Source organism: Pseudoliparis swirei, chromosome 3 (assembly GCF_029220125.1).
Source record: "Pseudoliparis swirei isolate HS2019 ecotype Mariana Trench chromosome 3, NWPU_hadal_v1, whole genome shotgun sequence".
NCBI classification, from domain to species: Eukaryota; Metazoa; Chordata; class Actinopteri; order Perciformes; family Liparidae; genus Pseudoliparis; species Pseudoliparis swirei.
In genome coordinates this window covers 2,273,112-2,301,085 of record NC_079390.1, presented here as the reverse complement: position 1 = coordinate 2,301,085, position 27,974 = coordinate 2,273,112, and the positions used below count along the sequence as shown (strand labels likewise).

General features: G+C 43.3%; 1 protein-coding gene across 1 annotated transcript; it reads right to left on the bottom strand.

Annotated features, from left to right (window-relative positions):
* Positions 1 to 167: 167 nt before the first annotated feature.
* On the bottom strand, positions 168 to 26,987 carry LOC130191783 (GDNF family receptor alpha-4-like). The gene is made up of 8 exons (XM_056411476.1): positions 26,664 to 26,987; positions 9,932 to 10,192; positions 8,497 to 8,586; positions 8,056 to 8,407; positions 6,718 to 6,827; positions 5,687 to 5,821; positions 3,385 to 3,524; positions 168 to 510 (listed from the first exon to the last, which is right to left on the bottom strand). Exons 1-8 carry the CDS (start codon positions 26,719 to 26,721, stop codon positions 316 to 318), a joined length of 1,341 nt encoding a protein of 446 aa, XP_056267451.1. The 5' UTR covers positions 26,722 to 26,987; the 3' UTR covers positions 168 to 315.
* Positions 26,988 to 27,974: the final 987 nt, after the last annotated feature.

Sequence of the window (27,974 nt, the reverse complement as noted above, 5' to 3'; positions counted from 1 at the left end):
TACAGAGAATATCGGTAATATGTGATTAATCATGATTAATCCACAGAAACCTGTGATTAACCTGATTAAAAATGTTAATCGTTTCACAGCCCTAATATATATATATATATATATATATATATATATAACAAATATAACAATAAAGCCAGGGTATTACTTTTGAAAAAATGAAAGAAAATGAAAGGAAAATTGAGCATTTTCCTCCTCGCAAATGTCCTTTGTGGCTCGTTCTGAGTGCAGTGATGGGTTTTTGAAAGAGTATGATGAGAGCGGGCGGGAGGAGGGGAGGGGGGGGAGACGGAGGAGGAGGAGGCTTCAGTAGCTCCAGCGCTCCCGGTCCAGGAGGAGCGTCGGCAGCAGCATTAGTGTCATCACCGGCGCGGCGCGGCCGGCCGCTCCGCTGCCCCTCGCCCCGGACTCGGCGCTGGAGTCCTTCTCGGAGAACGGCGGCATGATGTCGAATTCGTCGCTCTCTTCATCCTCGCGCTCCTCTTCGTCGCTGTCCTCCATCTGTAAAAGAAAAGAAGGGTGGTGGAGAGCGAGAGAGATTCTTCCAGTTAACATAAGAGAAAGTCCACATAAACGCATGAATGAATAACCTATAGGTAACACTTGTGCTACATTTAGCTGAATCAGCAAATTTGAAAAAAGTTTTTTTCAGGTGTTGTTTTTATCGTGTCCACCCTCCATAATAGAACCATGTGTTTATTAATGATTGGGCTTCATTATTCTAACGATGTAAACAATGACAACAAGACACTGTTCATGACAGTTGGTCCAATGAGAGCAGTGGTTCTCAATATATTTTTTACCAGTGATGTACACCCTAACTAGAGTTGGGTACCGAAAACTGGTGCCAATATGGCAAATAATAAATTAGTCATTATAACCATGTTTAAGCTAGTTACGAGCTAGCGCTAGCTACGAGCTACAAGCTACGAGCTACGAGCTACAAGCTACGAGCACGACCGTCTGATATCCGTTTTTTGTCAGTGCTCCATGAGAACGGCTTTTACAGGGAATCTGGCCGAAGAGATTTTTAATGTCGTCGTTGTCAATCGTCGTTTTGTGCTCATTTTTTTCTAAGTATCGGTTCAGGCGCCGGTATCGTTTTAAAAGTACCGGTTTAGCACCGATATTGGGGGGAAAAAACAAACGATACCCATCCCTAAACCTAACCAGTCATTTTTGGTTAAATACACAGCGCTGTACCATCAGTGTCTGATTTAATATAGAATATATATAATTATGTTTATGAACAAACACTTTTTAATTTTTTTTATGGATCCTCATTTAAAATATATGTTTTACAAATCTCATGTACCCCCTGCAGTACCTTCCCGTACCCCCAGGGGTACACGTTGAGAACCCCTGCCTATCGGTGTCATCATACAGTAAGCCGGATTCGGAGGCCTCGATGAAGGCAGTCGTGTTTCACAGCGGCTCAGAAAACAATATCCGTCTCCGGGCAGAAATCCATCTGAATCAACACCGACGTCCATCTGAGGAAGACTTGGCTCAGAGCCAGTCCGTCCTCAGCTTAAGTGTCTGAGTGTGTGGACAGAGCGCAACACGGAGACGTCTGGCAGGACTTTGCCGTCTAATGCAGCGCCGAGCTTTTCAAATATCAAAGAAACATATTAAAGAAACCAAATGAAAAAACTTCTGGCAAGTTTATCGCCCTCCAAAACATCCCATTATACCCGCGCTGTGACATAATGCTTTATGAATATTAATGCAAAGAAACATGACTTCTAGTTAATGAGGTTTTGAAAACCACATTTAAAGGACGCCTTCAATATAAATGACTTCGACTTCTGTAAAACAATTCTATCGTTGTGGAGTCTCAGACTCTGAGACTCTGAGAGTCAAAGACTCTGAGAATCTGAGACTCAAAGTCTCTGAGACTCTCAGACTCTGTCCTCGGGAAACACCAAACAGCAGTGTGTGTGTATGCATGTGTGTGCGTGTGTGCATGTGTGGATTTGCGTTTGTGCATGCCTGCGTGTGTCTGTGTGTGTGTTTGTGTGCGTGCGTCTGTGCATGCGTGCGTGTGCGCGCGTTTGTGCGTGCAAGTGTGTGTGTATATATGTGTGTGAGTGTATGTGTGTGTGCATGCGTGTATGTGTGTGAGATTGTCATTCGCAGGTTAATGAGGTGATAAAATAAAAACTACTACACATTACTACTCTCTCTTTGTTGCATCGTCTTCAGGGTTCCACAAACATCATGAAACCCAAAAGCTTCTTCTCTAAATGAACTGCACACCTGATCACATGCAGGTGTGTGAGGAGGAAGAGGACGAAGAGCACGAAGAGGAGGATTAAAACGGTGATACTATGATAACCAGACGCTGAACACATGAACATCAACAATAAAGAGTCTCATCCTGCAAACACCTCCAGGTGATCCTCCGTAAACGTGCCGGCTCAGCGAGGAGCTAACGGCGCTCCGGCGCTACTACCCGGTACACGGTTACTACCGGTACACGGCGCTACTACCCGGTACACGGTTACTACCCGGTACACGGTTACTACCCGGTACACGGTTACTACCCGATACACGGTTACTACCCGGTACAAGGCGCTACTATCTGGTACACGCCGCTACTACCCGGTACACGGCGTTACTACCCGTTACACAGTTACCACCCGGTACACGGTTACTACCCGGTACACAGTTACCACCCGGTACACGGTTACTACCCGGTACACGGCGCTACTACCCGGTACACGGTACTACTACCCGGTACACGGCATTACTACCCGGTACACAGTTACCACCCGGTACACGGTTACTACCCGGTACACGGCGCTACTACCCGGTACACGGCGTTACTACCCGTTACACAGTTACCACCCGGTACACGGTTACTACCCGGTACACGGCGCTACTACCCGGTACACGCCGTTACTACCCGTTACACAGTTACCACCCAGTATACGGTTACTACCCGGTACACGGCGCTACTACCCGGTACGCGGCGTTACTACCCGTTACACAGTTACCACCCGGTATACGGTTACTACCCGGTACACGGCGCTACTACCCGGTACGCGGCGTTACTACCCGATACACGGTTACTACCCGGTAAACGGCGCTACTACCCGGTACACGGCGTTACTACCCGATACACGGTAACTACCCGGTACACGGCGCTACTACCCGGTACACACCGTTACTACCCGTTACACGGTTACCACCTGGTACACGGTTACTACCCGGTACACGGCGCTACTACCCGGTACACGGTTACTACCCGGTACACGGCGCTACTACCCGGTACACAGCGCTACTACCCGGTACACGGTTACTACCCGGTACACGGTTACTACCCGGTACACGGGCAGATGGCGACACGCCGGATAATCAGAGAGTGTTTACGCTGTCGAATTCTGGGATGGTTTCAAAGTGGCCCCTCTCCTCCGGGCGGGCCGTCGGGGAGGAGGGCTGGGGAGCCGGCGCGGGGGTGTTCTCCACGGGAGGAGGAGGTGCAGAGAACCCCATGGAGCTGATGCCGCTGCCTGTAACACAACCAGCAGGGGGCCATCTTCATCACGCTGCCTGCTGTCATTCCTCCTCGAGGCATCAGAGGCTTTTACAACAGACATCCAAAAATCTGTAAATACTGGGCTGTGATTGGGTAGAAATACATTTGAATATATTGGTTATAAAACGATGTGTGTCTGTTGAGATGGGATTTTTGGTTTAAGCTGATTCATCTCAATAACTAGCGGATGGATTTTATTAATGTTGGTACACACATCCTATTTAATTGAAACACTTCCTCTCACGTCTATGTTACCCTTCGTCCTTCTGCAGCCGGGTTGAGAGCTTTAAGAATAACATGGATGGGTTCAAATGTCTTACTTTATTACTATTATTATATTATTATTATTACGACAGAGAATCGTACTTTAAGATCTTCTGTATGTTTGCATGAATGGAAGAAGAGACAGTAAAGCTGACTTAGACTTTGACTTTGATAAAATGATGTCATCATTCGGCTCTTTTAGACCTTCCAAATGTTACTGGACTCATAAATAAATCCAAATTATGATAATAACGCGAGTTATTTTAGTTTTTACAGCCACTCCTCTGACCCTCATGCTGCGCTCACACCAAAAGCTTTACTCGCGTGAGTTCACTCGCTTGACTATTTGTGACTTACTCGCTTCATTCGTGCCTTAGAGGGGGCGGGGCTTATCTCTGTAACTTTGCTCCGTGGAAACAGTTATCATCTCCTTCATCCGCCATGAAGAACTAACCACTAGTTCTGCTTCATCCCATAAACGTCTGAACATCTAACGCCTTCGTGTTTGGGTTCATATCATTAATATTAACCAATGGCAGAGCAGCTCGACGCTGATTGGATTTCGCAACTTGCCATTGGGAGAATTTCTCGCCAAAGTTTGAATATTTCAACTTGAGGCGAATGAGGAGAATTTTCCGGATCTACTCTCATGTAAATTTCTCAACGCTTTTGGTGTGAACGCAGCTTCAGTCTTCACATACTTAGTTATTTTATGGAAGCAGTTACTTCTATACGTCAGCAGAGCTTCTTGAGGCTCTCATGATGCGCCTTCAATCCGAGCTGGTTTCAACAAAAAGTCACTTTTTTTCGTTTGTCACATTTGGAGAAAAGGATTCATTGACTCCTCGTAACTTTGGGAAACCTCATTCATATGAGACACAATGGAGAACGCCAGTTGAAAACGATACGGTTCAACGCTTCTGCTTCTCCATCATCAGTCGTGACGGGCCTCGTCTGATCCTGCATTAAAATGCACATCTTACGATCCTCAATTTGAGCGTCGTTCAGGATTTATGTTTTTTATATTCAGATTTGACGTCTAAGAAGGTAGAAATTTCCTCTGTGTCACATAAATAAATGAGTTATTATAGAGGAGTTCAGGTTGGAAACATTGGACTTTAAATCACTGGGATTAACTTGCAAGAGTAATTATATTCTCATATATATATATATATATATAAATTGCAAGAATAATCATATTTTTATAAATATATATATATATATATATAAGATGATTATTCTTGCAACTTAATCCCAGTGAGTTTAAGTCAAATAATCATATTCTAATATATATATATATATATATATATACATATAATCATATGTTGCTGCTTCTAATTAAAACTAATTAAATATGTGCCACGTTTGATTCTTGAATAACTTTACAGGTGTGTGTGTGTGTGTGTGTGTGTGTGTGTGTGTGTGTGTGCATATGTGCACATATGATTTTCCTTTTTACTCGTTAACAAGAGATAAAAGCATCGTTATTTTAACTCATCCAGTAGCACATAATACTGTTTTTTTAATGAATGTTGTTATAGACAGGTCATTTGGCTCTTCATCTAACTTCTTAATTTGACTAAATGGTTTATTTGGGTTAATTAAAAATCAGCAAGATGAAACAAGCACAACACTAAAGGTGCAACCTTTTTTTGTGCTATAGTTCAAAGAGAAAGTTATTAATTTAACTAGAAACACACCTGTCATGTACAGTGTCTCCTGCAGGCTGCACATATCTGAAGTAAGAACCTCCCAAAGCTTCAACTCATTTGTCTTTGCCTCACTATGGACATGCAGCCCTGACCATGTGGCCATGTGGCCATGTGACCGTGTGACCGTGTGACCATGTGACCATGTGACCATGTGACTCACGCAGACAGGCGTTGCTGCTGAACAGGTGCAGGATGCGCTGGCAGCCCTGCCATTGGTTCCCGCTGCCCTCACATGTGCACCACTGAGACACCTCGGTGCTGCTGTTGCTCACGTAGTTGGGGGTCATGATGGTGCCTGATTAGAGAAAAGGGGGAATAAAGTCATATTTCCGGGGTGAAACTTAAAAAATATATACTTCATAATATTTCCCTTGGTGCAGCGTAACAACAGTACCGGAGCCCCGGGGACCCGCTGTCACCTCTTGGTATTGAAAAGGTCGACAAAATTACTTTTTGATAAATAGTGAGAAACTGAAGGAAATAATGTGGAACTGGATAATTTTTGTGGAGCTGCTAGAAATTCAATTTTTTTTCAAAATAATGCTGACTGGACCTTTTTCAGTTGACCATGTATTAAACCCAGAGTTATGTTGTGCAACAACGTGATTATAATCTAATCTAAATATCTCTGTTAGACACCTAGTAAGGATAGTAAGGAAGTCCTTTAAGCTGCTTTCGGTATATAACATATACAGGACTGTCTCAGAAAATTAGAATTGTATATATAATATATATACATACTATACTTTATATGTTATATATATACTATAATATATATATATATTACATGTATATAGTATATATATACACTATATATATTATTTAATATGTATATTATATATATAATATAATATATATATATTATATAAAATATATATTATATATATACTATACTATATATAGTATATATAAACTATAATATAAATATTATATATAGTATGTATATTATATAAATATATATTATATATAATATATATATATATATATATTATATATATATTTTATATACTATATATATTATATATATACTATAATATATATAGTATGTATATAGTATATATATATTATATATATATTATATATATACTATATTAAATATATATTATATATATATATTATATACTATATATATTATATATAATATATATAGTATGTATATAATATATATATTTATCATGTATTTGTTCTCACCGATGAGTCCAGCGTAGGCCTTCAGGCACATGGCTCTGCTGTCTCGCACACAGCCGGAGGCAGACTGAGGGGACGGCTGGCAGTTGTGTTGGAAATCAGCGAGTCGGGATCTGAAACACGCACACACATACAACAATTTGACAATCTCATTTTGGGATTCGGAGTCAAGCGAAGAAAAACAACACAAAAAACAACAGAGGGTAAGAGTGGAAAATATAAAAAACAGAGAAATAGACAGTTGCGTAACACCACCCACTTCTCTTTGGAGACGTGGTGAAACTAGATTTACCGCCTTGTGGTTGTCCACTAACCATCAAGCAGCTTTGTACATTCATGTCATCACTTACATATGTGTATGGTGTTGCATATTTATGTCAGATCAGAGTATGAGTTCATGAATATGGCTAAAAACGTGTTTTGTAAGGTCTCACTGACTTCTGATCTACAAAATCCAAGCGGTTCAACACATTTGAATATGAAGAATGTTTAATGTGTTTCTGTTGCATTGTGGTCAAATGTAATTAATTTCTTTATAAAAACAAGATTCGATCCACAAAAAGATATATTTCTAAAAATAAAATTAAATAAATCTCATAATCCAGGTGAATATGGTAAATTATGATCAGTTTAGGGCACAACAACAACAACCTGCTGACAGTGTATGCACACACACACACACATGAATGAATGGGGGTCCACAGACTGCACACAGAACAATAAAGGTTCTTAAATGGTTCTGTAAGAGGCTTTGTGGTTCTACGAAGAACCATTTTTTCGTTTGAGGCACCTTTATAGGTTCTTTGAAGAACTCTTTAAGGACATGGTTCTTTAAAGAACCCTGGTTTGAAAGGTTCTTTGTGTAACCAGAAATGGTGCCTTAAAGAACCATTTTTTAAACATTCTTTGAGACACCTTTATAGGTTCTTTAAAGAAGTATTTAAGGACAGGGTTCTTTAAAGAACCTTAATTGAAAGGTTCTTAGTGGAACCATATATGGTGCCTTAAAGAACCATTTTAAGGTATTTCGAGACACCTTTATAGGTTCTTTGATGAACTCTTTAAGGAAATGGTTCTTTAAAGAATCCTGGTTTAAAAGGTTCTTTGTGGAACCAGATATGGTTCTTCTATGGCATCACTCTGATGGTACCTTCATGGTTCTGTGTGTACTTGTGTGTTGGACCCACAGTTTGCTGTGACTCCTGTGTTTGAGGTATATTTTCTGTATTTTGGTGCTTCCCCGTTGTGATATCTTCACTTCTTCGGTTCCGTGTGGTTCCGTGCTACGACCCCTCATCGCGGGCCCTGAACGCACCGCCCCGCCCCCGCGCGCCGCCTCACCTGCACAGCTCGTCTCTGGAGCAGTAGTTCTGCAGGCTCAGGCAGTTGGGCTTGCCCACCTTCTCCTCGTAGGAGCACGACGGCACGATGGTCTTGCGGCGCCGCTCGCCGCACAGCGTGTCGGAGCACGGGCAGAAGAGCAGCGCGACGCTGTACTCCTCGGGCACGCGCTCCAGGAAGCGCCGCAGCGCCTTGTGGCACTTCTGCCGGTTGCAGGCGTTGTCGGACGCCGCGGAGCGCTTGGTGCAGGCGACCACGTACTCCGACCGCAGCGAGCCGCACTTCTCGAACAGGCCGCAGTCCTGAGCCGCCTTCAGGCACTGGTTCTGTCCGTCCGCCGAGAGGGAGGCGGCTGGAGGTCACGGGAGGAAGAGCAGGGGAACGTCAGGAAAGGTCAAACACTGACCCGCGGGGAGGTGCCGCTCAGTGAGGATTCAGTACCTGACATGATGGAGGCCATGCGGGACATCTCCATGTTCCTCAGGTTCACCTCCAGCTCTTCATACGGAGAAACCTCGTACTCATCGTACGCTGCAACAGGGAAGAGAAGGATCACCTGGAGCAGCAGCTAGAGAATTAACCCCTCCTTTACTTAAGAATGGGTTAACCCAGTCTTTAACTAAAGAATGGGTTAACCCCTCCTTTACTTAAGAATGGGTTAACCCAGTCTTTAACTAAAGAATGGGTTAACCCAGTCTTTAACGAAAGACTGGGTTAACCCCTCTTTTACATAAGAATGGGTTAACCCAGTCTTTAACTAAAGAATGGGTTAACCCCTCTTTTACTTAAGAATGGGTTAACCCCTCTTTTACTTAAGAATGGGTTAACCCAGTCTTAAACTAAAGACTGGGTTAACCCCTCTTTTACATAAGAATGGGTTAACCCAGTCTTTAACTAAAGACTGGGTTAACTCCTCTTTTACTTAAGAATGGGTTACCCCCTCCTTTACTTAAAAATGGGTTAACCCAGTCTTTAACTAAAGAATGGGTTAACCCCTCTTTTACATAAGAATGGGTTAACCCGGTCTTTTACTGAAGAATGGGTTAACCCCTCTTTTACATAAGAATGTGTTAACCCGGTCTTTTACTGAAGAATGGGTTAACCCCTCTTTTACATAAGAATGGGTTAACCCGGTCTTTTACTGAAGAATGGGTTAACCCCTCTTTTACATAAGAATGTGTTAACCCGGTCTTTTACTGAAGAATGGGTTAACCCCTCTTTTACATAAGAATGTGTTAACCCGGTCTTTTACTGAAGAATGGGTTAACCCCTCTTTTACAAAAGAATGGGTTAACCCGGTCTTTTACTGAAGAATGGGTTAACCCCTCTTTTACATAAGAATGTGTTAACCCGGTCTTTTACTGAAGAATGGGTTAACCCCTCTTTTACATAAGAATGGGTTAACCCGGTCTTTTACAAAAGAATGGGTTAACCCGGTCTTTTACTGAAGAATGGGTTAACCCCTCTTTTACATAAGAATGGGTTAACCCGGTCTTTTACTGAAGAATGGGTAAACCCCTCTTTTACATAATAATGGGTTAACCCGGTCTTTTACTTAAGAATGGGTTAACCCCTCTTTTACATAAGAATGGGTTAACCCGGTCTTTTACTTAAGAATGGGTTAACCCCTCTTTTACATAAGAATGGGTTAACCCGGTCTTTAACTCAAGAATAGGTTAACCCGATCTTTTACATAAGAATGGTTTAACCCGGTCTTTTACTTAATGGTTTAACCCTGTCTTTAACTCCAGAATGGTTTAACCCGGCCTTTTACTTAATGGTTTAACCCATCTTTTACTCCAGAATGGTTTAACCCGGCCTTTTACTTAATGGTTTAACCCGTCTTTTACTCCAGAATGGTTTAACCCGGCCTCACCTGCGAACCTCACGGTCCAGTAGACCCTGAGGCATTGTTCCTCTCTGCGTGAGCCGCGCTGGCATTTGCAGACCCGGAGCGGGCGGTGCTGCTGCAAGGCATTCTGGGCCTCCAGGCACTCGGAGCGGGCGTCCCGGCCGAGTGGCGACACGGCCTCCTCGGCGGCGCAGTACTCCAGCAGCCGGTAGAGCGCCGTGCACGACTGCTCCTGAATGCACCCCTGCTCCGCCGCCAGGCAGTCCAAGGAGGCAGACACGCGACCTGGAGGAGAGGATGATGTCATCATCAGTGGTCCATCAGTATCTGGGCTCTGATGGATCGACCCGGTATGCAGCATTAGCCGTAATTAAGACACCAGAGCAAAGTGAATCCATCGACCTTCACTGCAGCCGACTATCATATCCAGGGGTCCCCAAACTTTTTCCTAAGAGGGCCACATAACGTTTGCCTTGTCTGCTGGAGGGCCAGCCGGGGGGTGCTAGTGAGAATGTGCTCACCTGTGTGCGGTATTGTGTGGTTGTTGCGTTGCGAACAAGCATCGCTAAACATGTTTCAAAGTGTAAATATCCACTCAAGATGACCAGTTGTTCCAGATCCCTTCGACCAAACTGTTCCCATGAAAACATAAGAAATGTGACTTAATGGATCAATATATAAATTACTTGAGTTGAAACTAATATCTGGTGGCGCAGCGCACAGACTGCATGTCTTTGAGTGCAGTCTCCTTTTGCGTGAAAGAGATCGAAACCAGGTCGGGCGATCTTTTTCTTTTTCGAAAATGTATTTATTCCTACGTGGCTGTGATGCACTGCTCACTTATACAATCGTAATCGCCGAAATGGATATGAACGGTGGCTTGAAGATCTCCAGCAATATGTTTGTGAATGTGTGACGAATCTGGTGAGCGAGACAGAGCCCCGCTGCAGACGTCAAGAGAACACAACGCACGCGTAGGGAAACCAGTAGGTTTGAAAACCAGTAGGGGTGTAACACCGGCATATGTGTTTCATGGCAGAGGAGATCTGCCGCCGTAGGTGGAAAAGTCAGAGACACGTATCAAAGAGAGAAGAAGAGAGAGAGCAGCGAGAAGCGCAGTGGGAGAGCAGCTCAGTCCACTAAAAAGTGGAAGTACTCTGCGGTCGCGACGCGTCTGGTCTGAACACACTTTTTTTCCGACGCGCGTCGAGACTGCTGCGTAAAATTCTCGACGCGTCCGGTGTGAACACACCATGACATTCAAGCTAACCTAATTTCCCAAACGCTGTGGACATCTGAACGCTGATTGGCCGAGACGCGACACGTCCCATCAAAGATGTTCTATTGCGAAGAGCACCACTCCACATTTTCTCCGCGTCTCAATCACTGCAATCTCAACGGCAGCGGGCCAGGTGAAAAAAATAATAAATCGGAACGCGTCTCTGGTATTGTTCAGGGGGCCGGTCCAAATGGGGAGGCGGGCCGGATTCGGCCCGCGGGCCGTAGTTTGGGGACCACTGATCATATCTGAGGAAGAGGAGTTCATGTAAAGAGAACACGTGGAATAGGAGGAGCGAAGAAACCTCTTGTTCCCTAAAGGAACATACACACAGAAGAATAATGGTTCTTAAATGTTCTTTAAGGGGCTTTGTGGTTCTACGAAGAACCATCACCGACTGAAGATCCATTTGTCCGTTTGGGGCATCTTTAAAGAACTTTTAAAGGAAAAGGTTCTTTAAAGAACCCTGGTTTAAAAGGTTATTTATGGAACCAGACATTGTGCCTTAAAGAACCATATTGTAAGGTTCTTTGAGACACCTTTATAGGTTCTTTGAAGAACTATTCATGGAAATGTTTTTTTAAAGAAACCTGGTTTTAAAGGTTATTTGTGGAACCATAAATGGTGCCTTAAAGAACCATTTTCTTACGGTTCTTTGAGGCCCCTTTATAGGTTATTTGAAGAACTTTTTAAGGAAAAGGTTCCTTAAAGAACCCTGGTTTGAAAGGTTCTTCATGGAACCAGACATCGTGCCTTAAAGAACCATTTCCTTAAGGTTCTTTGAGGCACCTTTATCGGTTCTTTGAAGAATTCTTTAAGGAAATGGTTCTTTAAAGAACCCTGGTTTGAAAGCTCCTTTATGGAACCAGATATGGTTCTTCTATGGCATCACTCTGAAGAACCATTTTCGGTTCCAGGTGGCACCTTCATGGTTCTGTGTGTCGGAGTCCCCTTGGGTATTTGAACACTGTAGGGTGATGTCTGGTTGTACTTATTTCATAATTGTCTCCTCCTCTTCTCATTGGGACTGTTCATAGATACAGTTCACTCTTACACCTTTGCCTTCATATTAAAGCAACGTGTGTTTTTCAGCACCGCGTCTCAACGTGAGAACTGATGATGCCAATCAAAGCTTTAGGAGATCCTCCAGTCGGCTCGTCTCCTCACATTGTGGCGCTGCGTGTGTGTTAGCCTCACATTTCTTATCATATGCACCGATGCTCCCGGAGCAGCGAGCCTCGCCCGTGCAGCCGAGCGTGCCGAGACACTTTAGAATTCTCTGCTGTCAAGTTTCAAACCTGCCCTCTCTCCGCCGTCTCCTCCCGATACTCTCTTAAACACTTGATATTGGTACAACGCAACAAATGAGCTCAGATGAGGAATTTGGCAATATGTAGTTGGGCCGAGTGCTTCTGCAAAGCGTGTGCATCCAACATTGTTTCTGCCAAACAGCGTTACATTTAAAAAGCTTTTCGGAAAACTGAACGAGCCGACGGGGAGGTTGTAAATAGAGGATTTCTCAAGTCTTGAATGCTCTTTTTTGGCGCTAGCTGGAAGTACTTGGACCAGCAACAAGGGGAACATTTACAAAATATAGGCCCTTTCACTCGCCATGTTTCCCACCAAGAAGTTCTTCAAATATTAATCCTGGGACTGCTTGTCAAGGAATTCATATGTTAGTGTGCATTTCCATAAAGGTAACAAAAGACCTGTTAAGATTAAAGATGATAAAGCTTCCAGTTCAGTGTGCCTGCCCAACAATGATACTTCATAATATTTACTGAAGCAGTATTTGGGCTCTATAGAACGAAAACAAAACAACACTTTTTAATTGAAGCGACAGCAAAGCCAAACTTTACTTTTAATGATGTGGAACTTAAGTCCTGAAGTGTACCTGCATCGGGACAAGAATGCGTCCTACACCGGCGATGCTCCAGCATTTGACAACGTGACATATTTGGAGCTGGTTATTATTGTAAAAGGACAATTGAACAGCCGGGGACCGAACTTACTGCATCCGGGTGCCACTCCACCGGTGAGACTCTCTCAGTCTCAGTTTTCTATATATATATATATATATATATATATATACACATTTTGTTTTGTGTACTTTACATTGTCGCAAATTTGAAATGCATGAAATATATATATATATTTTATTTATTTTATTTATTTTATTGAACCAAGAAAAAGCCTCATTGAGATTACAAATCTCTTTTACAAGAGTCAATACATTTTTGGGGATGGAATACTTTCCGTACCCACTATATATATATATATATATATATATATATATATATATATACATTTCCCACCCGACTGACACTTTTGTTTTACATTCTGCTTATAGAGACTCCATCTGGATATCACATTAATATCAGTGACTTTACTCAAACGTCCTCCCTGGATGTACGAGTCTACGTATTTAAGCTATACCAGGGTCGTTAAGTACAAATGTACCGGCCACATTTTCTCGAAAACAAATTGGCAATGTTCAGTCTCGTATGACTGAAAAGTGAAAAATTACGAGTCAATTTCATATCGATTGTTGCTGCGAGAGAAACACAAAGCAGAAAAGCCCTCTTCGTAAACATGCATTCTGACGGAGCCATTCGGGGAAATTAATTCCTCAAATGTGACATAATTGTCCCCGCAAATTAGAGTTTATACGCATGTGATTCTAGAAATGGAAGCAATGTGCACACGTGTGCTAATTTGCGATATGAACTGTCACTTCTGCACAAGAAAAAAAAAGACATTTAATATGATGTCAATCTAGAAATAAATGGAGGTATGTTTGAACTTTGTGAATAAATAGCTGCACCAATTTTATCCGTCAGCACATTAGCATATACATCAGACACTTACACACACACACACACACACACACACACACACACACACACGGGCGCATTGTGTTGGATCGGTCACACACTTCGAGTAAACTCCCGCTGACTCGCGGCACAAAGCGTGGCTGCAATCCAATTCCGCCGCTGCATGTTTTGTAATCTCCGGCGCCGCGTGAGGACCGTGTCTCACTCCGCCGCCTCACTCCGCTACACGCGACATATCGTAAACAGACGCCGCACGCCTCGTCGGCGCCGCGGGAAACCAGCCGAGGCCGCGGCGGCGGCGGCTCCACGTGGAGAGGATGGAGGAAAAAAACCCAGTATGAGTCATGTTCACAGCCACGGCTCCCCGAGGGACGTGAAGGTGTGATTACCTGCACACCGGCGATGATGGCGGGACAATTATGGGATGTAATATTAACTTCTGCCACATTTAGGTTCATTTAAACAAGCGGCGCATAATCGGTTAGCGGTAGCGGCGTCTTCATTATTCCTTCTCAGTGTTCGCTCCCTCCGGCTTAACGTGGATAAGAGAGACGATCAGCAGTGTGTGTACACACACACACACACACACACACACACTGATAACCAAAACCTTTTGTGCAGAGCAGCTCTGTGAAATCTGGTAGACGGGTCAAAATTATTCTAATAACATTATTTAACGTCGTGATGATTAATTGTCAGAGTGCTCCCATCATCCTGCTGGAGATGCAACGCATTCCTTAAGTGAATGAGCCTTCTGTGGTCTTAAAAGACCGGGTTAACCCATTCTTAAGTAAAAGAGGGGTTAACCCATTTATAAGTAAAAGATCGGGTTAACCCATTCTGGAGTAAAAGACCGGGTTAACCCATTATTTACTAAAGGGGTTAACCCATTCTTAAATATAAGACCGGGTTAACCCATTCTTAAATAAAAGATCGGGTTAACCCATTCTTAAATAAAAGATCGGGTTAACCCATTCTTGAGTAAAGATCGGGTTAACCCATTCTTGAGTAAAAGACCGGGTTAACCCATTCTTGAGTAAAAGACCGGGTTAACCCATTCTTGAGTAAAAGACCGGGTTAACCCATTCTTAAATAAAAGACCGGGTTAACCCATTCTTGAGTGAAAGACCGGGTCAACCCATTCTTCAGTAAATGACCGGGTTAACCCATTCCTAAATAAAAGATCGGGTTAACCCATTCTTAAATAAAAGACCGGGTTAACCCATTCTTGAGTGAAAGACCGGGTTAACCCATTCTTCAGTAAATGACCGGGTTAACCCATTCCTAAATAAAAGATCGGCGTAACCCATTCTTAAATAAAAGACCGGGTTAACCCATTCTTGAGTGAAAGACCGAGTTAACCCATTCTTCAGTAAATGACCGGGTTAACCCATTCTTCAGTAAAGCCTGTATTCAGGGAATCGTTGGGCCGAACATGGACTTAGTGTTTCAAAGAAAAAAGGGAAGCAGAGAGCCGCGAGATGATTTACTGTGATGTGCACACCATCGTACACTCTATTGATTCTCACTGCAGTGATTAATAGAATTTGTGAAGCAAAACTGATGAAGGTTAGCACGGACTTGACGAAGTTTCGATGCACATTTTGCATCTGTGTTTGCATGTGATGCATTTTGCATGAAAGTATTTTCAGACAATTTAGAGACCAAACTATCAATCAAGAAAAATAATCAGCGTATCGATTGATGCAGGGACTAATTGCCCGTTGCAGCCTTAAATTGAACTGAAATAACAAACTCTAACTTCTTTGAACCCTGTTGGGCTCAACCATGGCAGATCATGAACATGAGATACAGAAAATTGACCTAAAACTAGCATATTTGAGCTTTAATATATAAATATATATATGTATATATTTATCTATATATAAATATAAATATATATAAATAAATATATGTAAAATATATGTATATATAAATATACATATATATATGTATACATTTAGATTTGTGTACTTTACATGTTTGCAGTTTCGAAATGCATGATATATATATATTTTTTTCTTCTTTATTTTCTTTATTATTATTTATATATATATATATACCTACAAACTGTGCAGTTAAAGGAGTGCTAATGTGGAAACTAATACACCTTACACGTTTGGACAAAACCAATGGAACCAGTAAGAGGGGGGACAATAGAGCACAAGTTTTAAAAAAACTACATTCAATAAATATACATTTAGAAAGATCATTTCGAAAGAGCAGATGGCAAATGAAAGGAGGGTCTATTTAAACATTTGCGAGAGCAACTCGTAGATTAGGGCCAAGTCCCAAAATAAACACCAACCATCAAAAATGTGATTGACCCCCAATCTCCTTCCAAAAAAAAATGCAAACGCCTCCATCCCTCACAGTTTGATTAAAAACACTGCACCATCGTGTGCCATTAGCGTCACGAGGATCTTGGCACTGGTTCAGTGTTTGTAAAGCGATCTCAGTTTTGATTGAATCACAATGTGTATTGGAACAAGCTGGACAGGGTGTGTGTGTGTGTGGGGGGGGGGGGGGTCCTCAGGATTGACTCTGCAGATTAAAGCTCGCTGACAGTCATTTCTGCTGAGCTCTAGATTTGTCACTTTCCACCAATCCGCTGATCGTCTCCTCACATTAAACTTTCTATTAACATCAAACATATTCTTCACGGTTTGCACATATTCTCTTTGTAATGGAACTTTACAGGCACACGCCTCAGGCCGAGCAGCTCTTTAAAAAAACTATTTTATAATTATATATAAATTATGAAAACGAACTCAAGACCAGTGATTTCCCTCTTCTTCTTTTCCCTACCGTTAAAAAAGCTAATTACATTCTCTCCAGAACTGTTCGGCAACCAAGTATAATACACGTAAACACAGCAGCTACTTATTATACAAAACAGCTTCCACATACCTAAACCGTCAATACATGTCATGTTACACATCGCTACTCACCAAATGCGTCATCAAAAAAATTGTATTTTACTTAAATGCTTTTCCCATTTTTTGGAGTGTAATGAGCTTTCCACAACTTCATCCCTACTTAGCATAAACAAGGGAGGAGTCTTTTCTAACAAGGGAGGAGCCTTTTCTAACAAGGGAGGAGTCTTTTCTAACAAGGGAGGAGGAGTCTTTTTTTAACAAGGGAGGAGTCTTTTCTAACAAGGGAGGAGGAGGCGTTTTTTAACAAGGGAGGAGTCTTTTCTAACAAGGTATGAGCCTTTTCTAACAAGGGAGGAGTCTTTTCTAACAAGGGAGGAGTCTTTTTTTAACAAGGGAGGAGTCTTTTCTAACAAGAGAGGAGCCTTTTCTAACAAGAGAGGAGTCTTTTTTTAACAAGGGAGGAGTCTTTTCTAACAAGGGAGGAGTCTTTTATAACAAGAGAGGAGCCTTTTCTAACAAGGAAGGAGTCTTTTCTAACACGGGAGGAGTCTTTTTTAACAAGGGAGGAGTCTTTTCTAGCAAGGGAGGAGCCTTTTCTAACAAGGGAGGAGGAGTCATTTTTTAACAAGGGAAGAGTCTTTTCTAACAAGGTATGAGTCTTTTCTAACAAGGGAGGAGCCTTTTCTAACAAGAGAGGAGTCTTTTTTTAACAAGGGAGGAGTCTTTTCTAACACGGGAGGAGTCTTTTTTAACAAGGGAGGAGTCTTTTCTAGCAAGGGAGGAGCCTTTACTAACAAGGGAGGAGCCTTTTTTTAACAAGGGAGGAGTCTTTTCTAATTAAATTACTTTTCTTTTCAGAAACGTGGGCCTGCAGATCCATTCCGGATCTCCATGTTCATAAGGCTTTAAACTTCATGCTAGTTCCATTATTAAATTGTAATCTCATCATGATGAGAGCAAACATCATGAAAAATGCTGTCAAGCCCGTTTCACCAGTTCTGAACCAGAGATCTGTGACAGGGCTCTCTACCATAAGCGAGAAAAGAAGGTGATCATCCAGCAGGGCTTCCACTTTCGATTCATCATCTATCAATTATCGATGGTCCGACACCCATTACTAAAAGTGAATTAATACAATTTTAAAAAGCCAGTAATGACAGGACATTGAAGAGGCGCTATTCTTTGACTCAATGACCGTTGGCGTAAAATTTAAAAGCACTATATCCTTCTAATTTTAAGGTCTTTTTTTTAAATGTATTGCCTTTATATTGTTTAATTTGCCCAAGTGTGTTGCCGCATTTTCATATTCGCGTTAAAAACTTACGATTGGTCATTTAGTCGCCTGCTCTTTAATCCTCTCTTAGAATGACACTGCTGGACACACACACACACACACATAACCGCTCTGCAACGACGGGCGTGTGCCGCCTGAACAGCTTAAGTGGTTTAGTGGTTATTAGTGCATATATATAGGTTGTGAATGAACCTATAGCCCGGCGTGCGGTAACAGAATAGCAGGTTAACCCTTGAAATACTTTTTTTAGAGACCGTGACCTGTGGTGAAGGTTTGAGGCTGTCTGTGGATCCATTTCAACAGTCAGTGGTCACGGCGGAGAGAGACTGACATCCAGACCATCACAGACCCATAGGAGGAGAGGATGATGGTGATTGAGTTCAGTTCCCTGGAAATAAACTAAATCTGTATGTAGCATCTTGCTTCTGCACCGTGGCCCTCAAGGCACGGCCCCGGGGCTCATACCGTCTTCAATCACATTCAAGCTACTCCACCTACAATGGGGTTCTGTTTTTCACAGAAGGAGAGGGAGCTCACGGCGAGTCGAAATGTTGTGTGTCGTGTGAGTGCTGATTGAACACGTCTGAGAATGAGTTTTAAAGTGTCCTTCAGTTTCTAATGTTTCTGAGATGACGGGCTGTGCGGTCGGGTTGGACATCACAGACACAGCTTCCCATCGTGTGCTCGTCTTTTGTGCTCAGGTGTCACATGAAAGGTTCCTATCAGAGTGCGGCGTAGGGCTGGGCAATTAAATGAGTTAATTTATTTAAAACTCGCCTTCACCTGCTTAACCCTTGCACCCTACCCTCCACTCCATGACTCAATCTGAATAGCTTCTCCAGTTGTTTCCTTTTTTGCTTCTTGTCTTTCCATTTAGTTTTGTTCTGTTTGTTATGTAAAGTGTCTTTGAGTGTCTAGAAAAGCGCTATATACATTTAAAGTATTTTATTATCTTTAAATGGAATCATATCATGATGGAGTCAATATATTGAGATATCGTGATTCGCAATTAGACACTAAGTACAAATTACAAGCACAGACTAACTATAGCAACTAGAACATGCCAGCTGAAAATCAGTAGTGTTGTATAGTTTCTGACAACTTGAAGGGCAGCTGACGTTGACTCGTGGGCAATCCCTGGATTTACTGAGATTGAGCCCAACTGCGTCCAGAAAAACACAGTTTTACATTTGGCTTTTTGTCGTTATTGTGAAACGCTGACTCATCACTGAAATGCCGACTCCGGGGTCACCAAAGCGCGACGGCGTCCTCGATCACAACTGCAACATCTTTCTGATACGTCCACCTCATAAAACATCTCAGAGGGGTTTGGGCTCAACTTCTCCTGCTCCCAAGGTGCAAGGAAGGATCAGGGAAAGAGTCGAAAAGGAGGACGTTGGCGACGATGGCGACGATTGCGACTTTGGCAACGTTGTTGACGTTGCCGACTTTGGCATTGTTGGTGATGTTAAGGATCTTGGCGATGTTGGCGACATTGGCGACATTGGCGACGTTGGCGGCTTTGGCAACGTCGGCGACTTTAGCAACATTGACGACGTTATGGATGTTGGCAATGTTGCCGGCTTTGGCAACGTTGCCGACTTTAGCGACATTGGCGACTTTAGCGACATTGGCGACTTTGGTGTTGTTGGCGACGTTAGGGATGTTGGGGACTTTAACGACGTTGACGACTTTGGTGACATTGACAACTTTGGCGGCGTTTGTGACTTTGGCGACGTTGACGACTTTGGCAACCTTGGTGACGTTGCTGACTTTAACGACGTTGACGACTTTGGCGACATTGACAACTTTGGCGGCGTTTGTGACATTGGCGACGTTGACGACTTTGGCGACATTGACGACTTTGGCGACGTTGACGACTTTGGCAACCTTGGTGACGTTGCTGACTTTAACGACGTTGACGACTTTGGCGACATTGACGACTTTGGCAACCTTGGTGACGTTGCTGACTTTAGCGACGTTTGTGACGTTGGTGTCCCAGGTGACCCTCGGCATCCAGAGGGTCACCTGGGACACCAGTGAGCGGAAAAACTTTTAAGCATTTGTTTTTTGTAGTCATTGTGAAACTTTCACTAATATCTGAAATGCCGACTTCCATGATGGACCAGAGTGAGTTAATGACGTGATGCAAGTTCACCTGCATAGTATATAAGAAGTAGTTCATAATAAAACATATACGGTACAATGAAAAAATATCGACTTATTCTTGGGACAGGTGTTAAGTCTGAGTCGTGGTGGTTTTAGTTCAGCTTGCTAGAGCCGGTGGGAGAATGGAACGCTGCGTGATGAGTGTCGGACCTCCCAGAGGGCCGTTGAGCCACGTTTGGTGTCTTTCCACTGAGACTCATAGCTGATACTGATCAACCCTTTCTAAAAAATGTCTCTTGTGTTCTCCTCATTGTTTCGGAGATCCTCTGAAGGTGGCAGAGTGGGCGCATCGGGTGAAGTGGAAGATGCAGAGTCGTGGGATGATGCCAAGGGAGGCACAGCAGGAGAGGCGTGCGCCCGAGAGAAAACACAGCTGCAAATACGGCTCAATTACCGCCACGAAGCGCCTGAATATGTCCCCCGATTTGGGATTATGTCCATATGTCGGAGAAGCTTTCTTCAATATCAGCAGCCAACACCGGGAGGGCCTCGCCCGGCAGGCGAGTGTGCGCGCTGAGATAACTTTGAATTGTCGACAGATAAGCGCTCGGCGTCTAAAATCAGCTTTCAGTTTGTCTTTAACTGCAGAACAGAATGATTGTGTTGCATCTGACACAATCACGGCCGTCCAACTAGACGCACCTTGGGGTGACAGCAGCTGTTCAGCTTTTCTCTATCATAATTAGAAGTAGCCTCTAGATACACTGCAACACCTCCCGATAATGACTTCCTATTATACAATATATGGAACAGAGCTCAATAAGTTTTACATTATCAACGTATTGGCATCTTGTTGAGGACTGAATAACTTCATAGCCGTGTGCCAAATGTTTATTGTCTATAAATATATATATATATATATATATATATATATATATATATATATATATATAATACATGCAACGTACTTCACTTTCACTCCAGTCTGTTTCTTGTGTTCTTGTGGTTTTGTGGTTCTTATTTATGTTTTATTTATCTAGGATATGTTATTTTATTTTTCACATTCCAATTATAATATCAAATATAACATTGGCGACGTTAACGACGTTGACATTGGGGAAGTTGACGTTGGCGACGTTGACGTTGGCGACATTGACGTTGGCGACATTGACGTTGGTGACGTTGACTTTGGCGACATTGACGTTGGCGACATTGACGTTGGTGAAGTTGACGTTGGCCACGTTGGCGACATTGACTTTGGCGACATTGACTTTGGCGACATTGACTTTGGCGACATTGACGTTGGTGATGTTGACATTGCCGACATTGACATTGGCAACGTTGACGTTGGCCACGTTGACTTTGGCGACATTGACGTTGGCGACGATGACGTTGGCGACGTTGACATTGCAGACATTGACGTTGGTGACGTTGACGTCGGTAACGTTGGTGTAGTTGGTGACGTTGACTTTGGCGACATTGACGTTGACGACGTTGGCGTCGTTGACGTTGGCGACGTTGACTTTGGCGACATTGACTTTGGCGACATTGACGTTGGTGATGTTGACATTGCCGACATTGACGTTGGCCACGTTGACTTTGGCGACATTGACGTTGGCGACGATGACGTTGGCGACGTTGACATTGCAGACATTGACGTTGGTGATGTTGACATTGGTAACGTTGGTGTAGTTGGTGACGTTGGCGACGTTGACTTTGGCGACATTGACGTTGACGACGTTGACTTTGGTGACATTGCCATTGGCGACGTCGATGACGTCGGCGACGTCGGCGACGTTGTTGACGTTGGCGTCGTCGACGTTGGTGTCCAGTGTAACGTTAAGTTTGACTCAAGAGCAGAAAATCAAATATGTCCACTTTGCCAGTCTCTGTTTCTCACATATGTCCTTAGTTCTTATCTTGGTGATTCAATGAAAGTCTGTTTTATTCCTCCAGTAAACTGAGTCACCAGTTTAGCCTTTAGCTGTAGCAGAGCGCGGTGAGGAGAAATAAACGCAGAGAGACGGAGTCTCCAGGATGTCTTTTGATGTTTATCTGAACACCGACAACGATGATGGTAAATCGCCACATCGTCATATTACTCCGCCGACGTTCCCCGTCCCATTAGATGCAAAGTGCTCCACGATATGCAGTTCCATACCTCAAAGAACGATACATCACATGCGTTGATAGCCACAGGAGGCACACTTGCAGTGAGGAATAAGCCACACAAGCGGCTTTCCTCTGTCACATTTCAGCCTCATTCCCACTTCCTCAGAGACGACCACCAACCCCCCCCCCCCCCCCCTACATCTACATGCCTGTCCATCACTTGCACCACCCAACCACTGACATACTTCTCATTAAATCCGTCTCCAACCGGCCCAGAGCCTCTGTCCCTCCGTCAGTTCATCACAACGCTGTGTTCTGTTGCCCGTTCAGCTTCATCTGATCTCTGGAACCATGAATCAGCGACTACGTCCTGCTGCCTCCTCAAACTGGCAGAACGTGGGTCCCATCCCCACTTCAGACTGTGTGACTCATTATTATGGCGTACAGCAGAGATAGAGGGGACAGTTCAACTGAATAGGAATAATTATAAAATCACAACACGCATGTTTTTTTTATTATAGGTTAAAGGTCCCAAGGAATAACAGCTGTTAAAAAAATAGGATAGAATGAATTGATTAAGCCTGTTCAACATAATCTAGGTGTTCTGACAGCGTGAGGTCCAAGCACCCGGAGGTGACAACGTATTTTGTCGCCCGGTGTGTCCAGAGCACGGCCGAGGCCTCGTTTCATGAGCTGGATTGTGCAGCCACATCACGCGCGCAACATCCCTCCTCTGTACTCCAGGTAAAACATGTATGCTTTGCATCAGCCAGTCAGGGTGTCTGTGAATATTTCAGGCTTCTGCCTCTCGCTACCTGGTGCATACCACATTACCAAGCGCCAAAAAAATATCCAGAGAGCGGTTTTTTTTGTTGGTGTGCATGTGATAATCAAGAAGCAGAGCACATAGAAATACATTAAAGTAGAGCAGGGGATATGCAAATTCGTCTTCATGAATGCGAGAGGTTCAGGTGTCACTCAGAAAGCCACATTGTGGATGTATGAGTTAACCTTAATTTGCGTTATTCTTTAAAGTAGAATAATCATAAAAGTGAAATAATTAGATAATCACAAAGTGTATTTTATGTGTTTTTTATCTATCCACCGGGCATGGAGCCAATTTAATCTCCGTGTGCTGTCGTCCCAAACGAAACTGAATTACAGGCACAGGGAGCATAAAGACAATGCCTCAGCAGAAAGAGAGAGAGAGAGAGAGAGAGAGAGAGAGGGGGAAAGAGGAGTCTATACGGTACAGTGGGAAAGATAAAGAAAGCCAAGGTTTGGATAAACCTGTGTGCACGAGGCCGCTCAACCACCTCCGCGGTGTGCACATCAAATAGTCCTGAACCGAGACAGCTCAGGCATGTGGATATTAGTCCACCTGAGAGCTGAGCAACTTTACACAGCCGGAGAAAATGAGCTCCAATAAATTCATGACAACCGCGTTACGGCTGAATCGCGTCCACTAAATGAAGTTTTAAAAATAGCAGCACTCAATCATCGGTTGCAGTCTGTCCTGGGATTTAAACAATAGCCCACAGAGGACTGGAGGCAAAGGGTCAAAGTCGTGTTTTATGTCGCTCATCAACAGCCGGCTCTCCATTGGTCGATCGGACAAAGGTACTCGCAGGGCCTCGTTCGAATGTGATCTCATGCATTATTTGTCAGATGCCTTGCCATGTTGTTTCGACGTTATTAATTTGAAGAAGAAGAAAAAAGACACGGATGATTGGAACGATGCATGCAAACAATTACCGGAGAGAGAGAGAGAGAGAAAGGGAGCCAGGGAGAGCGGTAGAGCGAGAAAGAGAGGGAGAGCGAGAGAGAGAAGGAGAGAGGGAGGGAGAGAGAGGGGTAGAGTGAGAGAGAGAGGTAGAGAGAGGTAGAGAGAGAGAGGGAGAGAGAGAGAGAGAGGAGAGAGAGGTAGAGAGAGAGAGGGAGAGAAAGGTAGAGCGAGAGAGAGGTAGAGTGAGAGAGAGAGAGGGAGTGAGGGAGAGAAAGAGGTAGAGCGAGAGAGAGAAAGACAGAGGTAGAGCGAGAGAGAGGTAGAGCGAGAAAGAGGGAGAGAGGGAGTGAGGGAGAGAAAGAGAGAGAGAAAGAGAGAGAGAGGGGTAGAGTGAGAGAGAGGTAGAGAGAGAGAGAGGGGTAGAGTGAGAGAGAGGTAGAGAGAGAGAGAGAGAGAGAGAGAGAGAGAGGTAGAGAGAGAGAGAGGGGTAGAGTGAGAGAGAGGTAGAGAGAGAGAGAGAGAGAGTCAGTGGAGCTTTAGATGAAATCAGTGACATGTAACGGAGAAAACAATAGTTCATATATTATACATATTAATTTTTTTCACACACACACACACACACACACACACACACACACAAACGTGATCCGTGGAGTGTGTTTTTCTGAGCTGCATGGAGTCCTGACAGCAGAACGAGGGACTCTGAGGGAACCTGTAATCTCCTGTTTCATTCCGGTGGTTCAGGCCCGTGGAGAAGTATTAATGAAGCTGTCGCTTCGCCCTGAACTCTGCGGAGCGTCAGTATTTTTGGGAAGGCTGTTGTTCCCTCTGCCATTGTTTAGGTTGCACAAGGTCCAGATACATCACAAAGTAAAAATAAGACAGATCCGAGGGGTCTGCACCGAGACAGGGACAAACCAAGCAGCTCTGATGTGTAAAGTCTCCCCTGGAGGGCTGTCCGGATTACAACCATCTTTAACGATGTCAATTAACAGAATTTAAATCCCATAATTTATGTAGCAATTACGCATAATGATGGAAATCAACAGCATGACAGTGCGCCTCATTTGCATCTGACATTACTCCGATCTCAATTAACGGCTCCTGGCAGGTGTGTTCGACATGTGGAGCATCAGCCGGGAGCCGGAGAGCTTTGACATTCACCCAGAGAGCGTTCATCATTTGATGGGTTGGCGTCGGAAAAAAAATCTCCTAAATGCAGCGGAAATAATCCCAACGACGGTATTTGTATTGCAGAGGGGAGGGAAGGGGGGGGGGGGCTATGTGTGTTACCGATGGATCAGGATGCATGAATTGTAGACAGCCTCATTCAAATGAATGAAAAGAAACTCCTCCTTGAGCACTGAAAAAACTCTTATGATCCAAAATAACACAAATCAATATGGCAATGAACACAGATCCATACGCTGGACGCTCCACTGGCTGGGAGACGTCCAGCCACACCATTATGGACTTTAATGGTTATAACTAAATGTGCAGTCGCGTGTGTGTGTGTCAAATGTCAAATATCACCTTCTTTATCAAAGACTTATAAAGTGTGCAGTGACTCATAAAACGTATCCATTTTGAATTTTTTTATTTTCCTCCACGTTGAAACCTTCATCTTTCAACTTCTAATGCACAACTTGTGTAAAAAAAATGCCAATGATTCACAGATGTGGCAGCCCGAAGCTTTCATGAGAAGGAGGACATCGTTTCATGCGTGAAATCTCGATGAACCGAAGACAGTGCAATCAATATTTGGGAAGACGAACGACTCTTTATGGAAAGAGTCCAAGGCAGGAATAACAGACCTGCTGCATGATGTCACCCGTATGTAGAAATATGAGGCTAATTGCTACAATGAAACAGGTTGTATTGATCTCTTAATGTTTTTTGTTTTTTTGATGGGCTTCTCAAAAGTTCCACTCAAACCTGGAATGGTGAATATTATGTCTCATGGTTAAAGTATTTTCCCTTTTCTCTTATTTTTTTAAAATATGAGTCAAACTGCCTTGTGTAATAATAGATTAAGAGCAGCTCTACTTCTCAGACATGATACAACGTTCTTTTTTTTAAAGGTGACTTTTTGGCCACTAATAAACAAAATAATCTTTTGTTGCCATAGATTATCTCCACATAAATTATCTGTATGGTTAGAATCATAAAAAGTCAAGAAATGCGTCACACTGGCAAATATTCACTAAAAAAAGATAGGCTACCCAAAACATTTACAAAAGTTACCATGTCATGATTAAGTGTGCATAATTTGAATAATAAGAAAGTATTATCATTATTAACATACATCGGGTGTGCTGTGTATAGCTGTAGCCTCATTGTTTAAAAAAAAAAATCAACAACCATATTTGCATTTTGGGGAAATGGAATTAATGAAAGAGTTCAACTTCTGGATCCTGGAAGACAAGACAAAGGGAATCCACAGCACACGTGTTTGTTTTGGATGATATAATCTATCCTCCAGAGACACCAGCTGCAGGTAGACGTGAGCGACGCGCCGCTTACCCGCCGCCGAGAAGACGCTGAGCAGGAGTCCAACGAGCATCATCCTGTTCGGGGACATCGGAGAGTTTGGGGGTTCGCTGTGGAAACTCGCTCCCGTGTCGCTGCGCGCTCAGTGACCCGTCTCGTGCCACACATCCAGCCTCCCTCGCGCGGATTGAGGACGATCGGTGGACCGGGCTATACGCTGCACAAAGTTGGCTTAACTGAACCGTGCGTGCGCGCAACTGGAGCACGATTCAAGTTCTCGCGATTTTTGTTATCCCATTCATATATATCTTTTTTTTAAAGGAATCCCCACTTAGAAGGCTAACCCGATCTCTAGATGACGCTTTCCCAAAAAAGCATTCATCCACACACACCAAAAAGAAGAAAGTTTATCCGCACTGTGATCACCGCGTCAGCTCCAGTCCGACTCTCCACGCGCGCGAGGTGAGTGTGGCGCATTTTCTTTTTTTTGTTGGAGTTGCGCGTGGTGGCGTCGCGGCTCCACAGTTGTCCAGTCAGAGTTGAGCTCGGCGCGCTTCGGACTGCATGGCGCATCTCTGGTGGAGGCGCACTGTGATTGGTCCCTGTGAATCCTGGCTGTGCCCACGAGGGGCTGTGGGAATGTTTCCCGTGGGAGAACAGCTGGGCTGCTTCAGCCATGAGGCCATTGTATTTAGAGGAGGGGATTTCATATTCTTAGCATATAGCAACATAATTATCACTCTCTGAGCAAAATAATTAACATATTTGGAAAAAACTGTGATTTAATGGTACACCCCACTCAGATAAGGTTCAAGTTAAACCAGGAAGATAATGACAACATAATATAATAATGTTTACTATCTAATTAAACAGCACAACGTATGCCACAATAATTAGTAAGACATTTTAAAACGCTCCTAACACAACCAAGAACTCAAGTATCATATTTATAATTTGCCTTAAAAAGGCTGATCTCCATTGCTGGCGTTGATTATCCCACTGAACTTATGTTGTTGTATATACTAATATATATATATATATATATATATATATATATACACTACCGTTCAAAAGTTTGGGATCACTTAGAAATGACTTTATTTTTCTAAGAAAAGCACTGTTTTTTCAATAAAGATAACATTAAATTAATCAGAAATACACTCTCTACATTGTTAATGTGGTAAATGACTATTCTAGGTGGAAACGTCTGGTTTCTAATGAAATATCTCCATAGGTGTATAGAGGCCCATTTCCATCAACTATCACTCCAGTGTTCTAATGGTACATTGTGTTTGCTAATCGCCTTACTAATGTCTGATTAGAAAACCCTTGTGCAATTATGTT